Below are 15062 nucleotides of genomic sequence, written 5' to 3' on the forward strand. Positions count from 1 at the left end.
TCAAGTGATGTGATTTTTGAGAGGTCTGGAAGTATAAACCTACTTCTCATTTCCAAATATGAGGCTGTAAGTATTTACAGCAAGGTAGCATTTTCTTGCTAGGAAACAAGGCTTCCAGGTACCATATCTTTCCATTAACGTTGTGTACTTTTATAGTCTCTTTCCTCCCATGGCTACAAAGTGCTGCACAAAGAGAAAGTACAGGAAAGAATGAAGGAGCAAATGAAAGGAGCCTCACAACACCCCTGTGAGGTAGGTAAGTATTGTTAAACCCATTTTTACAAAAAAGGTAAACTGAGGCACAGCACGGTGGTGTAGTTTGGTCTAGTCCACCTGACAAGTTACCAAAGCACAGCTGGAGACAAAAAGAAAGAAACAAAGACAGGTCAGTCCTGGCTCGCAGCCCTAGGCACTAAACTTTATTTCAAAATACTGTATTAGAAAGAGAATGGCCCACAGTTGCCTTTTCCATTTTTGGAACTTAGACAAGCCTTTAAGTATCCCATTTAAACATGGTCTTTCAGATTCCTGTCGAGTGGAGAAGCAGAAAAGTACATGGCTTTCCATCCTCTGAGTGTAATTCCCATAAGGTGTACCAGGATCTATCCCCATTCCACCGGAGCTCAGACTCCAAACTAAGAACACTGTCAGAGCCTCAAATAGGTTCTGATTTATTTGAAGCCCAAATGTGAAAATGAGACCTGTTCTCAAACAGATGCCCTATCAGTTGCTCTGTGGCCTTGATGAGAATTGTGTGTAGAGAAAGAAAGGAAACAAGATCCCTAAAAACATCTCATCACTGTAGAGATAAGGACAGTGGTGACAGCGTGAAACCTGCTTTTTGTAGTGTTTGAGTTTGCAAACTCAAGCTTGCAAGAATATTTTATATATATATATATATATATATAAAATATATAAATATATACAGTATATATATATAAGTGTGCATCTGACTACCCTTAAGGCACTAAAGAGATGTAGGCCATGCCTTTCACAACTCAGTCTCTGTTTTCCTAGAGAAATTTCTCTCCCTCTCTCAAGCGAAATATATTTCTTTTAACAAATAGCCCGTGACAGCAAATCATTCAGAAACAACAAATATCTTTAACTTAATGTGGCTGACTGCTCAGATGGGGGTGAGGGGCGGTGGTGATGGTGATATTATCATCTACAGCTTAGAGCTTAAATCTATAGCTTATAGTAAATAGAGCTTAGATCTACAGCTTGGAGCTTAGAACTAGCCAGACACAGCCAATCGCGTTGGATCTGACAAGCCAGTGGCCAGATGTGGTTAACAGTAGCTGATGGAAAAGCCGTACCGTGACCAACAGAGATGGAGACAACGAGAAAGGAAATCGTATCTGGCACAGATTCTGCAGAAAGACTTTGGCTTTCCAGAAGTTTCTAGAGCTTCTATACAGAGAACTGGGAAGAAGGAAAGGGTAAGGCACTGAAGTTCAAGCAGGTCACTGAGGAGACTATAGACAATGATTCTGAATATATATACGATTTCTTTGGCTGCTGTAGGTTTTTTTTTTTTAAACCCATACAATCATGGGGGTGGGTGGGCTGAACCTAACTGAAGAAGCTTGGAGTATATTAAAGCAAAGCGCATGAATAGAAGGAAAAACAAAATTAACACACACAGAAACAAGTGGTGGTGGGATCCCAGAGGGAGGAGAAACATTGGTTAACTAATTTTCATTTTGCTCCTCTCCTGCTTTTCTCTGCCATGGTCCCAATATTTTAGTTCAGGTTTTTGGTTTGTTTGTTTTTATTGATTTTTTTTTTCCAGCAGATGAAGAAATGACAGAGCAGGATAGGTGTCTTATGGTTTTTGATTTCTTCTTAGGCCTGCTTAATTATTTTTTTTTCCTCAGTTGACTGTTGGCACCTGGTTCCTCTGTAAACTATATTCCTTGGCCTTCAGTCTCAGGTTGGCAATGCTGTTGGCCATGTTGATGCCCTGTGCAGGGCTATTGTTGGCACATGTGGCAGAGTAAGTGGCCATGGCGCTGTAGGGACAAAGGAGAGAGCAGGGAGAATAACAGGCATTAGTTTCACGAAGCCGCAAGTCTGTGCCCCAGATGGATGCAATTCTCAGCACGGGGCAGGTGGGGGCAGGTGGGTCGGATGAATGACCTCTGAGGTCCCTTACTTACAGCCCCAGATCTCATTGGTCTAAGGCACTTGGGAAAGTGTTTGGAAGGGCAGGGGAGAGGGGGAGAGTGAAACAGGGCAGGGAGAGGTATCTGCTGTGTTGGACACGGTGAGTAATCATTTATTTCTGGGGTGAGAGAAGAAAGCTGCTTATGTTGAATAGCAGGTGTTTCGTCAGCCGACCAATTGAAACAGTATTGAATCTCTCTTCCTGCTTACATCGCCAGCCTGGGGGAGCGGCGAGCCAGAGAAGCAGGCATTTGAAAAGGAACTGAAGGGCATTTTGTCCTCTTTGCTCTGAGTAGCGGCCTTTAATTCTAACACATTTTAGGTAATCAAGGAATACCATATTAAATAGTGTACTTGAGAACCAGTTCAGCAGCCCATTCTTGATTGGTGAGTGGCGCTAAGTATAGCCAAATCAAGAGCTTCTTATCCCGACTGGGCTTGATTTTATAGCTTCTTCTCAAAAGCAGTGAGAAGCTCACGATGTCTTCTGGGTCAGTTATTTGGGAAATGTTGAAATCCCCTAGATACACCAGCAGAAGCTCCAGCCGGTTTCAGGATCCCTGACCTCAGAGGTAACGATTTCCCTCTGTCCTTATTCTGGAGGAAAACCTGAAGTTGTTTCACATTGTCAGAGATTGTAATTAAAAACCTAGAAATACAACTAGACAGAAATGTGCACTTGGGTTTTGTTTTTGTTTTTGTTTTTTTGCTAATTGCATCCATGAATTTCTTTTAAAGGAAAAAGCAGTGCTTTCTTAGCCTTGAATGTAAATTATTCATTACTGTGTACTAAACAGTTAAAAGGGAGCTCATGTTAATTAAGTGAAAATGTTTCTAGTTGTTTCTAAGATTAGCAAAATCCTTTTCAACTGAGGCCTGAAATGAGATAGACTTATAAATGGAATGACATGTGCTTTGCTGTTGCCTGCATTCCAGTGCAATTTTATCGGCCACACAGGAGTTTGTGGCTCTGGGGATCAAGTGACAGACCAGAAAGAGAGAAAAAGTAAAGCTACTCTACAAATAGAAAGACTGTATCATGAATACTCATCTGGGAGACCGTATAGTCAAGACTTATAGTCAAGACTCACAATAGCCTATTTCAGTTACTAGCAATTAACCCAGGAAAATTAGGTTAATGAAATGTAATTAGTCCCAGATCACTAGGTTTTTCCAGAAATGCACATCCTTAACTTAAAATCCTTACAGCACTGGTGTGTGTGTGTGTGTGTGTGTGTGTGTGTCTGTGTGTGTCTTATAACTGAGAAATAGCTACTATAATTAAACTGATTCCTGCTCAGTGTCATTGATCAAGCAGGGGCTGATGATTGCATATTCTTGATCCATTAAAAATATCTTTTCATAGTTAAAAAATGAACAAATATCAGTGCAGGTTAGACCTACTCAACAGACCATCATCACTCTACCACCGTCTACCGAATGAGGCAGAAGGGACCCCAGTTAAGGTAGTTTTCACTTAGGAGTGAGATAAATGATCAGAATAACCTCTTAAAATGGGGCAAGGTTTTTTTTAGTAATATCTCCAAAGTTCTCATTTGTTTTCGAAACCCATACACATATCATTCAATTCCTATATGAATTACGTGCTTCCATTCAAAACACTACCAGAAATCTAAGCAAACCTGTAAATCTTACACTCAAGAAATTGCTAGGATATACTGAAATCTAAGATTTCAGTGAAATCAAAGATGTAAATAGTGAAGAAAAGAGAACTGAATTTGGGAAATGTTCCTAAGTTATAGATAATAAAGTGAACCAAATCAACTGGGTTTCTGTGAGAGAATTAAGTCCTAAAGACGGTTCTTAGTACCATTTAACATGTGCAGGAGAGAAGCTGAAATGGTGAGTTATCTGTATTATTTGTTAAACACTGAGAGTCAAAATGAAAGACTTCTGAAAACAGAAGGCTAAAACTTTATGAGACAGCATAAAGAAAAACCTTCCCTGATGGTAAATTGTAGAATGTCATAGAGTATTGCATTTTTAAGCACTTGACCTAATTTTCCAAGGAGTCTGTTTTCCAGCCTTTGAGATTCTAGACAAGCAAAGTCCTATTTAATAGAGATTCCCTCCTTTTTTGATGGTCAAAGGTGTGGTCCATTTTCCTTGGCAGACAAAGGGAACTGGAACCTTGGGGGATTATTTTCATTAACTGAAGATGCTACTACTGTTTTCTAGAAATGTCTACTAGAGTTGTGACTTCAGTTTCATCTACTGTAGAGTCATTTCTGCCATTCTTGCATCATAGTTTACTAACTTCATCTGACAGTCTGGTTTGAAGACTTCATATGGTGACACATCTCTTAGAAATACTGAGATTCTCTAATGCGGGCCAGATAGTAACATCCCAAATGAGATGAATGTTGGTCCACTTTCCATCTCAAAACCAAATCAATGCAAATTAGACTTGTATGTCGCACTGGTCACACTGGAAATTGGATTTTCACTGGGACATTTTCCCTTAAATGGCAGCCTGAGCTGCTAGAGTTGAGTAAGTACCCCTGTCCGACTGTACTGTGGTGCCATTCTAAGGACAGCACTGTATTAGCGATACTCTGACGATGCCTTGTAGGTAGCCCTCAAGTTCGTGGGGCTTGAAGACAAAAAAGCAGCTGATATTAACGAGTTTTGCCATTCCCTAGGAGCTTAATAAATGATAACATTTGCACTTGATAAATGTCTAGGAAAATTATTAACTTTCAAAAATGGATTCAACGTACTCCAGCACCTTCCATAACCCTAAGAAATAGGACAAAAGAACAGAGGCAGTCTTACTTCATGGCCTCTAAACCAATGTTTAGAATATATAATCCTGCAAGTAGAGACCATAGGGAGATTTTGTGCACATACTAAAGAATTACAAGTCCGTGTTCCCTCCGGTAGTTTGACATGGGTCTCGTTTCTCAACTTGCACCGAGAGAGTCATAGAGGCAAGCAGAGAACAGTCCTTTGACACCCCGGTGGCAAGCAAGACTTGTGACAGGTCAGAGAAGACAGAATTAGTGAGTGGGTCCTCTAGAGCAGCTTAGTCATGCTTTAAAAACAGCATGAAAAGTAAGTTGGGGAGGGACCCGCTTCCTAAAGTGACAACAGATGCAAGAGAGCCTTGAATGGCCGCCAAAGTGAAAGATTGTTTGTGACCACCTGTTTCCCATGTCATCAAAACGTATAAAGCTCTGTGTTAGGAAAAGGGAACCTTGAAACGTTTTCTCACAGGACGGAAACAAGTGAGGATAGTTAGCTATTTTCGACAGATTTTATAGGCACATTCCAAAGGTGAAATACCTGCTCGTTCCTATACAGGATCAAGCTTCCCGAGATTAGAAAGTGAGACAGAAACTAAGTGATTTGTATAGATAAAGCACATGATAACTCCAAGAGCCTCCTTAGCAACCCTGAGAGATCCTGTGCATTGGTCCTGCCTTCTAAGAATCACCTGCTCCTCTAACAGGATGCAGACATGAGCTGAGTACAGGGACTGGGCTTATGGGATTTGGCCGAAGCATCATTTCTATTGAGGTTTGAAGAATGTATGTTCTTTGTGTCTGTGACCAAGAAACTGCATTGCCAAATACAATGCATGGAGGAATTAGAGATGAAAAGGAAATGCTTGTATCCCATCTGTCGATTCAGCAGATCTGCACCGGGACTTGCACAGACCTGACACATTGAAGCAAGCTTGAAATTTTTCCATCTCCTTATTTGGAGATTCCTAACAGATGGAGCTCGGCCATAGACAGCAGAATGCTAACCACCAGCGGGGTTCGAGTTCTGTTTGCACTGGGGACAAATCATTTCTGATCATTTCAACCTACCCCGAAAGGTTGTCGGGAGGAGGAACGTGTTCGAGTGACTGCCAAACACCAAGGAAGCATGGAAAATTCTATATACGGTATGATTTTAAAGCCAGGAAACTTACGGACATCTGCCCCTCTGCTTTCGAATCACCCGTGGTGTTATGTCCCACAGATCACAAAGCAATTGAGGAGCGCTGGGGGAAGAATAATACCTGCCTCAATTTTCAACTCTAACTTTGTTTTCTATTTGGCCCTTTTGGACAAATGATGACAAGCTGTTGAAAATTTCCCCCCAAAGACAAATCTGTCAGCCCAAGAAGCCCATGTGTCATCCTGAGATCCTAAGGTTTCCCCAGCTTAGGGTTTTTTCCAAAGGCTGTAGAGCTTGAGGCATGTGTGACCCTGTCTGCGAGGTGTGGAGGTTGGAGACCATCTTTCTGGCTTGTCCTCTCTGTGCAAGAACAGAGGTAGACCTGCTCCGTCTAAGACAACTCAATACCAGCTTTCCTGTGGACATTTACTTATAAAGAGAGACCCCATAAATCCTTTCGGAAACCATCTTTCGTGATTTAAATAGGCATTTCTAATTTCTGTTTTTAAAATTCAGGAGCTGATTTTTTTAAGGGCGTATTTAGCTCTTAAAGTAGGTACACTTGGACCACAGTTCATTGGCAAGCGAGCCTGGAGTTTGCACTGAAGGTTCTGTGAGCCTTCTGCCATTTTTAAATGTTCTTTCTAGACACGTCTTTGTACCTGGAGCCTTGCGTCTTTCTCTCGTCTCAAGGACTTTCTTATCTCCTGCTTGAAATGCACAGTGACTACCTGAAATCAAATGCCCCTGGCAGATACGCAGTAGGGAAACGTTGCTAGCTCAACCTTAGATGCAAGGCTGCATGAGGGACCGATGATCCAACTGGCCTGGGGAAGAGCAGGAGCCAGGATGAGAACGCAGGTCTTCGGACCCCTGCCCCATATCCTAGCAGTCATCGAACACCCGGTGTCGATAGCATCAGCACCACGTGGAAGCACGTTAGAGATGCAGACCCCGACTCCTGCTCCAGACTCACAGAAAGAGTCTGCCCTGTAACACGCTCCCAGGTGATTCACACGCTCAGCGATCTTCGAGGAGCCCTGCTCCAGGCCATCAGACTACCCTTAGCTTGAGGGACACGTATGCTCACGGCTCTGGTTTCCCGGGGGTATCCCCCACTCGAGGACCTCACTGCTGCCATTGCTACAGCTGCAAGCCCCGCTTTCTCGAACACGCTTCATTCCCACTGAAACCCTGCCCCCGCAGCAGCCACCCTCTTCCCCCTCTGACAAGTTACCTTTTCAGTGTCTTCCGTTAGAATCCGTTATGAAGCCCCTCGTGTAAACAACATCTTGGGAGGGACGAGGATCTATTTTTGAAAGCGTGAAAGGGAGAAATGAGCCAAATGCGTTCAGCGGATGTCAGGCAGCACCGTGACCACGATCAAATGGGGGAGGAGGAGAAGGGCGGGGGAGGGGAGCCGTGGACAAGGATAGCTGGCCTCTCTTTCGCTTGTCTCGACTTTTCTGTGAAGCCCAGCCCCCCACTCTGGAATGGGCACCACAGACCCAGCGCTGCAGATCCAGGCCATCCTCTACCTCCCAGAGGAGAGGATGTCTCCGGGGAGGGGCTTCTTGACCACTTCACGGAAAATAACAGTTAAAAGCCTAGGATTTGGTCGATCACTGCTCCCCAGGAGGCAGAGCACCACTAGACTAGTGAGTCTTAATGCCTCTGGTGTGGTGCAAGCTCTCCTTCGCCTATGGAAAACAGATCTGAGCTAAGCAGCGGGCCCATGTGCCAAAAACAAGCTTCCCTCAACCGGCTGTGAGTAAAGAAGACACCTGCCCGGACAGTAGTGTCTGTGTCGTCAGAGAACGCTTGCCTCCTCCTGGTGACTCAGTTGCCTGCCTGACGTCATCACCTGTAACATGCTCAAGGGAATGGACAAGGCCATGTCGTGCTATAAATAGGATGAACCATATGTCCCGGTTCCGCCTGTTGTCCTGGTGTAACTATTCACAGCGGTCCCCTTTCACTCTCAGCAGTGTCCCAGCTTGGATGATAAATTGTACAGCCACCACTCTGGATATAAAAGACACCCAGAAAGAAAAATGGTTGGCTGCTTCCCATCCCATAATTCTGCCCAGATGCAAACAATTGCTTTGAGTCTTGGTTTCCTCCTCTCTTCTTCCAGGGGAGAGCCGCGGAAGTCAGCGAACCGTCCCCCCTGGCCAAACTGCTCACTGTCCCTGGGTTGCAAGGCCAGGCCACATCCGAGGGGAGGCTCACACACCCCAGAAGGTGGCTTGCAGCTGTGGGCACGCTGCACCGATCTGAGACCGAGCCTGAATCAAAACGGCATGATCACACAGTCTCCCGATCTTCTAGTTTTTATTACGTCCAACGTAACGTAAGGTTTAATTTGAATGAAAATATGGTTATGTGGCCTAATATGTTGGACCGAAACAGGGATCACGAGCACTGGGTCTCGTTCTGCTTGCTGAAGCCTTAAACTTGGGCCACTGTTCAGTTTCTTCTTTGGAACCAAAGCAAGGACAGAGCCGCACACAGGCGCGTTCCAAGGATTGACCGAAAGAAATGCCTTTTAATGAATGTCACACGTGAGATAACTAACTTGACATAATAGTGCCAACAGAAATAGCCCATTAATTTTTTTTATAACACAAAAGGTCTATCATTGCCTTCGCTTTTCATCACGTGTTTCTCTTTTATGTTTCCGAAACAAGACATGTTTCCTACCAAGCTTCAATATGTGAAACCATAATGTATTTTGGTTCTGAACGTAGCAGAAAAACCTCCGAGTAACAGAATAGCTTTGCCACTGTTAGAAATTAATCAAAATAGAAACACTTCAGTCAACATTGGGTCAAAAACATTGAGGTTGATTAAATTACTGCTTTAAACCATCATTCTACTTCTGTCTGGAGATTAATTTATTCTTCACACAGAATATGAACAATCAGATTCTATGCAATTTTTAATTATTTTTTTTTTACAAATTCTGTATCTAAGAGAAAAATTATATAAAAGTATACCATGAAATGAGTAAAAAGCACTAGTTTATAAGATTTTAAATGAAAACAGCAGAATACAAAAATATGTAGACTAAGGCTACACTATATAAAATACTGTGCTCTAATGGCAAAAATAAACAAACTCGTCATGTAAAGATGATAGAATTATGTTTTTTTTAAATGTACCTACTATTTCTCCATAAACTTTCAAAATAAAAATAGAACATTTCCCAAAAAGGCACACACAAACTGCACGTTAATAATTTCAGTTAGATGCCCATATACAAAATACATACGATGGAGGCAAAGGAACTTGAACTTCCACTGAGGTGCAGGAAATCTAATCCAATATTAACGCAGGAAGGATTTCATCCCCACCCGCGCAGTGTCCCCTTAGACTCTTACTGGTAAGGATAACACAGCAGCCAACTGCACTGTTCAGAGCTGAGGTGAAAAGTTCCTAACGGGGACCCAGGCGGAAAAAGGAGCACTATTTCCTGGTTGTGACCAAATCCAAACCAGAGCCCTTGAACATCAAGCTTTGAATCACATCCATTTCCCAAGCCATGTAGCGAGTCTATGAGCTACCAATATATCAGAGAGACAAAGCAGTCCTCCCCTTGTTTAAAAGACTAAAGAACACGTGCTTTTACAACGGTCTCCAAACTGTGTTTTTAGTAAATCCTATGGGAAAAGAGTCTACGTTTTAAGTAAGACATACAGATGTGACTAACCTCTGGCAATCAGCAAGGCTTACTATATCGGAGAGCAATAGAAATTTCCAATTTCCCATGTATAGGGGTCTCTGAGTTCTAAGACCAACGTAATTCAGGCTGATTTCACAATGGGGGATTTAAAAAAAAAATCCCAAATACATTTATGGCATTTCTTTCAAGGAACTGATTTGGAACAGAAAGAACATTTAGGGGAGGCCTCATGCTTCGATTAAAACCATCAACTTTTGAAAATTATTTGTACATTTCGCAAACGTGGCATTTCACATCAGGAGTTCAGCTTTAGCTGGGAGATAATCTCCTATGATTAGTTTAAGACCTCTCCTTAAACCGCTAATTAACCTTAGCAATAAAAAGGCCAATAAATGGACAATAAATGAATTTGTGAATACTTCCTCCACTGCAAATGGCCAGAGACAGCACACGGCCTTGACCCGTTTTCTAAGAGTACTCAGATTTAGGTTCAAAGAAAGGCACTTGGGATCAATGACAATGTCTCAGGCACTCACGTCTCAACTTCCCTCTAGCATTCACCTGTATCGTAATAACCTGAACAGCGTAATAAAAGGAGGTTGAGAACCTCTCCAAGAGATTGAAATAGTACTCTATTAGTTGCTTCTTTAAAACTTTTCACCTTTTTAATATAAAAGTTTAGCGTAAATCATACATTGTTGTTTTTTTTTAATTTTAAAGACTCCACACCCACAAACCGACCCCCAAAGAACTTCAGGTAAGTAGATAAGAATTAGCAATAGAACAGGAAGGTATTTTAGATCATGAGACGTCCACACCTACTGACAAGGACAGTGGCCGTGAGGGTGATCGGGATGATTGTGTATACTCCTTCCTCACCTCTCTCCTTCCTTCCTCCCTTCCTTTCTCTTTCCTTCCTTTCCTGGTTTGGATTCAAAACCAGTTTTACTGTGAAATTTGCCTTTGAGCCTACACTTAGAGCCTTCCAAGTTAAATTTCTACTTGAGCATGGCGAAACCAATCTCTCTTAAATTTGGAAATGGAGTCAAGTTTTGTTCCTGCGTGGTTGCAAGAGGGACTCTGGGCATAGCTTATCAATCTTTTCTTTTAGATTCTTCCCCATCTTTGAAACCTTTGCAAGAGTTCCTGAGTCCAAGAGAAGGTTGCTGATGGCCTGCCCCTCTCTCTTCTGCCCCGAACCCTGCTCCTGGGGCAACTAGTAAGCTCCCGTGAAAATCTGGGGGTGTCAGCAAGTTGAATGTCTCTGAAGAGGTTAACCCAGTAAGAAATGTCAGCCAGCTGCACAAGCAGCTTTGCACGTGACCGAGCGCTGAGAAACGCATGGAAGCGGAGCAAGGGAGGGCGGGCCAATCATTCACCTGTACGGAGAGGCCGTCCCCCAGGACAGATAGTCGGTGGGTCTTGGAGCAGGACGAGGTACAATGGGTTGTTCCACGGCAGTCACGTCCCCTGAGTAGGATTTGAGGAGGGAAGCGTTTTTATTGGCCAGCATGGCTCTCTCATTCCTGCGGAATTTGGCTCTTCGGTTCTGAAACCACACCTGGAACAGCATGGGGAGGAGAGGAGGGCGTGAGGAGGGAGAGGGAAACAAAGAAGAAGAGGTTACACGAACAACGTCCTGGCTGACTGACCCTATAAATGCGTCCCCGAGGAAGACACAGGACAGGGACCGGATTCTTCCCAGAGCAATATAAATATGCCGCAGTCCTTCCCCGGTGGGCCAAGCTAGAGGGCCACTGAGGGCCAAGACCCTTACAACCGGACCCTGAGGTACTTCCCTAATCGAGCCTCCAGAGGTGAGATCCATGGCTAACATATGGGTTGTGACCCCTGTTGCTTTGTAATCAAGGAAAAGAGACAAACCTCATTAGAGTTCGGCCATGGATACAACGACATTTCTTTTTTAAGTTGTTTCAAAATTCTTCAAAATGTGACAAGACCATCTGCTTTCAAAGTACTTATTGGACATTTAAAGAAAAGTCTCTCCATCTCACCAAAGGGGCGTGTGGCAACAATTTACGAGGCAAGTGACTTGCTTGGAAGGTGCGGGGAGCATCGGTGTAAGAGCGAGGTGAAAGGAAGTAAAAGGAAGTAACAGAGAAGAAGAGCAGCTTCTAGAAGTGAGTTTCCAGGCAGCGCCCCCGTGATGGCCCAGCCCCGGGGCCCTGAAGACCAGTGCAGGACACAGGGCCCAGCCGGGGTGAGAGAGCCCACGATTTGTACGCTGGCTCCCATCAGTCGTGGGTGATGAATGTTCCAGCACTTCTAGCATGCGGAACACAGGCAGGGCAGTCTCCTGACGTTCTAGAAAGAAACACGTAAAATAGAAATGCAGATACCCAAGGTTGGAAGTGGACTGGAGCACGTTTCCCGGCAGGGTCTGAGGGATGTGGGCAGCTCGGCCACCAAGAGCTGCACCCGATGACACAGCAGCATTGATCAAGTGCCGCGAGGACTCGGAATTACGCGAGCACGTGGCGTACATTACTTCCAGTTATCGTGGCCATTCCATACTTTAGGTTGCACTGTTTTCTACTTCGGAGCTGAGGAAACAGGTTCAATGAGATTCGTCTGTTGAACTTCACACATAATAAGTGGCTGCGTGTCTGTGCTCACGGACATCTGACTCATGATCATACAACTCCTCCAGAGCACCACGGAATTCTATTCACTCGGTTACTCATTCAAGAAATCTTTATGGAGTTCCTGCTGTGTTCCAGGATCTGTGCTAATTGCCGGGAATAGACATGAGATTTACTCTCTGCTCATAAGCAGCTCATAGTCTTTTAAAAGAAGGCAGGCATGCAAATGTCAAAAACCGCCAAACAAGTCTTTTAGGTACAATTATAGAAATGCATGACAAGATATGGGAGAAAGAAATTCTCTGGTGTGGAGTGGGACAGGTGCACAGCCTTTGGGAGCAACATTCCTATAAAATAGCATGGGGCTGGTGCCCCACAGAGTCGCGTCACTGGAAGGGCCCTGGGGGAAATCGGTAAAGGAGAATCTGGACATCTCTTTCTGGCTTCGCGCGTGCCCGGCTCTTTCGTTTCTCATGTGTCCTTTGCATGGCTATTAGATTTCTCATCTTAAATGCAGATAGAATCGTGTTAGTGCCCTGCTTCATAGCATCCACTGACTCGCTCTCCATTACTCACAGAATAAAATCAAAACTTCTTACCATAGAGCAAAGGCTGTTCAGGAATTAGCTCTTGGTCCACCAACCCGGCCACATCGTGCATCACTTGGGCCTCACACGCTGGCCCTCCATCATTTCCAGTTCCTATCCTGGACTCAAGACTACCAGACGTATTCTCTCCTCTGTGTATTCACACCAAATCTCCCTCTGCCTGCGATGGTCTCCCCCTCTTTGTCCAGGTATCAAAAGACTTGTTTTTCAAGATTAAAAATTTTTTAATGTCTATTTATTTTTAAGAGAGAGAGAAAGTGGGAGCAGGGGAGGGATGGCGGGGGAGCAGAGGATCCAAAGCGGGCTCTGTGCTGACAGCAGAGAGCTTGATGTGGGGCTCGGGCTTACAACCCGTGAGATCATGACCTGAGCCGAAGTCGGGTGCTCAACTGACTGAACCAGCCAGGTGCCCCGGTTTTTCAAGATTTAATACATCACCCCTCCTTTGTAAAGTGGTGTAGTGGAAAGAATGTGACTTTAAAGTCTGTCAGAGTTGCATAAAAATACTGGCCCTATTACTTTAAAAAATTGTCATTGAATAGTTCTTTAATGTCTCTGATCCTCTGTTTCCTACCCAAATGGAGGAAATAATAGCCACAGGGCTCTTCTGAGAGTTGGCACAGAACAGGTGCCTGACATATGTGTATTTTCACCCTTTTTCACCGGGCAGGTCTGCTCATTCCTTCCTCTGGTCTATCGCTATTTCTTGTATATTCCTTCAGTGTAGGAATCATCTTACTATATCATAACAGTGTGGTATGCACATCTGTCTTCTCTGCCTCCAGTCTACGACACCCTAAAGGAGAGGGCCAATGTCTTACTCATCCCCAGCAAACCAAAAACAGTTCCAAGAGTATAACAGGTGCCTGATAAATGTTTGGGGGTGGGGGCGGGGAAAAGAGAGGAAAAAGAAAGAGGAAGAAAAATGACTTGTGCAAAAATGATACGCTATGACCTCCATCCAAGAGGATTCGCAGTCTAGTTGGGGAAGCTGGCCCACATACAAGTCAATATAATACGTGTCATGTGATAAATGCCATGAAAGAAAGCCAGAGTCACAAGGGACTGGTTCAGGCTGGGGAAGGGTAAGACTTCACGGAGGAGGAATAAAGTTGCACAGGGAGAATTCTGTCCTGCTCGTGTATGAAACGCCCGCAGCTCTGAGAGGCATGAGAACATAGTAGGGTTGGAAAGGAGGAGGAGAAAATAGTTTCAACATATATGAAAGCATTCGTTCATTGTTGGACTGGGAGGAAGACCAACTCACAAACTGCTCCTTCACATTAAAAAAATTATTTTTTTCCAGCTTTGCCCCATCCAGGTTTCCTTATTTACAATTCAGATCACCAGGGCAGAAGTGGTACTTCAAGGTACGGGGGGTGGGGGGGGAGGGGGGGCGGTTATTGGCCTAAAATGACTCATTACACCGCTGTAGGCCAAGCTTGGGGCACAGAAGCTATGGGGGTTTTGAAGGGAGAGGAAGGGATTGAAAAGTGGAAATACGGAGCATGTTTGGAGAGCTGTGGTTAGCTGCACAGGGGACGAGGATGTGGGAAGGCAGACCTCAGGATTTCGCTTTGGATGGTGGGATCCAGGCAGCAAAACCGAGTCCCGTCCCTGCACATCCTGCCGGTCTCTCTCACCCGGCCGTGAGGGATTGCCACGCAGTGCCCAGTGCCTCACGCTTTCTCCTGACCCACGTGGCGCCATGAGGTCTGGGCCACTTCCCCTTTGGTGGCTGACCTCTTTTTGTTCTCCTGGGGAGCACTTCTAGGTGAGGCGGATGCGTCCCTATGGGGAGAACTCTTGCAAAGTTTCTCGCCAGGCTGAAGGGACCTCCAGAACCCTCTCCGTCAACTCAACCGGTGTCCCTCACGGTACACTTCCTGTCAAGGCACAGACAGCCTCAACGCCCTGAGGGTCTAGCTCAAGCGCCTGTCAGTCGAGAGATCTGTCATCTGCAGAAGGGAATCCCTCAAGCCCAAACTGAACACAAATATACAAACAATAACTTCCTCAAGAAGACAAGACAGATTGGCCTGGTCCCCTTCCACTCTTACCAAGATGGCGGCCCACCCCCGGCTAGGC

The 15062-nt window shown here is 44.6% G+C and overlaps 1 protein-coding gene across 2 annotated transcripts in view; it reads right to left on the reverse strand.

Moving 5' to 3' along the window:
* Window positions 1–1876: 1876 nt before the first annotated feature.
* Window positions 1877–15062, reverse strand: part of PRRX1 (paired related homeobox 1) — a 70209-nt gene continuing 57023 nt past the window's right edge. The window contains exons 3-4 of one of the 2 annotated variants that reach the window (XM_047076416.1): window positions 11143–11324; window positions 1877–2015 (exon numbers count right to left, since the gene is read on the reverse strand). In XM_047076416.1, the coding sequence (XP_046932372.1) occupies window positions 1877–2015; window positions 11143–11324 (321 nt within the window). Of the gene's footprint in view, window positions 2016–7332; window positions 7388–11142; window positions 11325–15062 lie in introns of those variants that run through there. The other variant, XM_047076417.1, reaches the window with a different exon arrangement.

Source organism: Lynx rufus, unplaced genomic scaffold (assembly GCF_022079265.1).
Source record: "Lynx rufus isolate CCGP_SWC_20201006 ecotype Redwood Valley unplaced genomic scaffold, mLynRuf1.p SCAF_15, whole genome shotgun sequence".
NCBI lineage: Eukaryota > Metazoa > Chordata > Mammalia > Carnivora > Felidae > Lynx > Lynx rufus.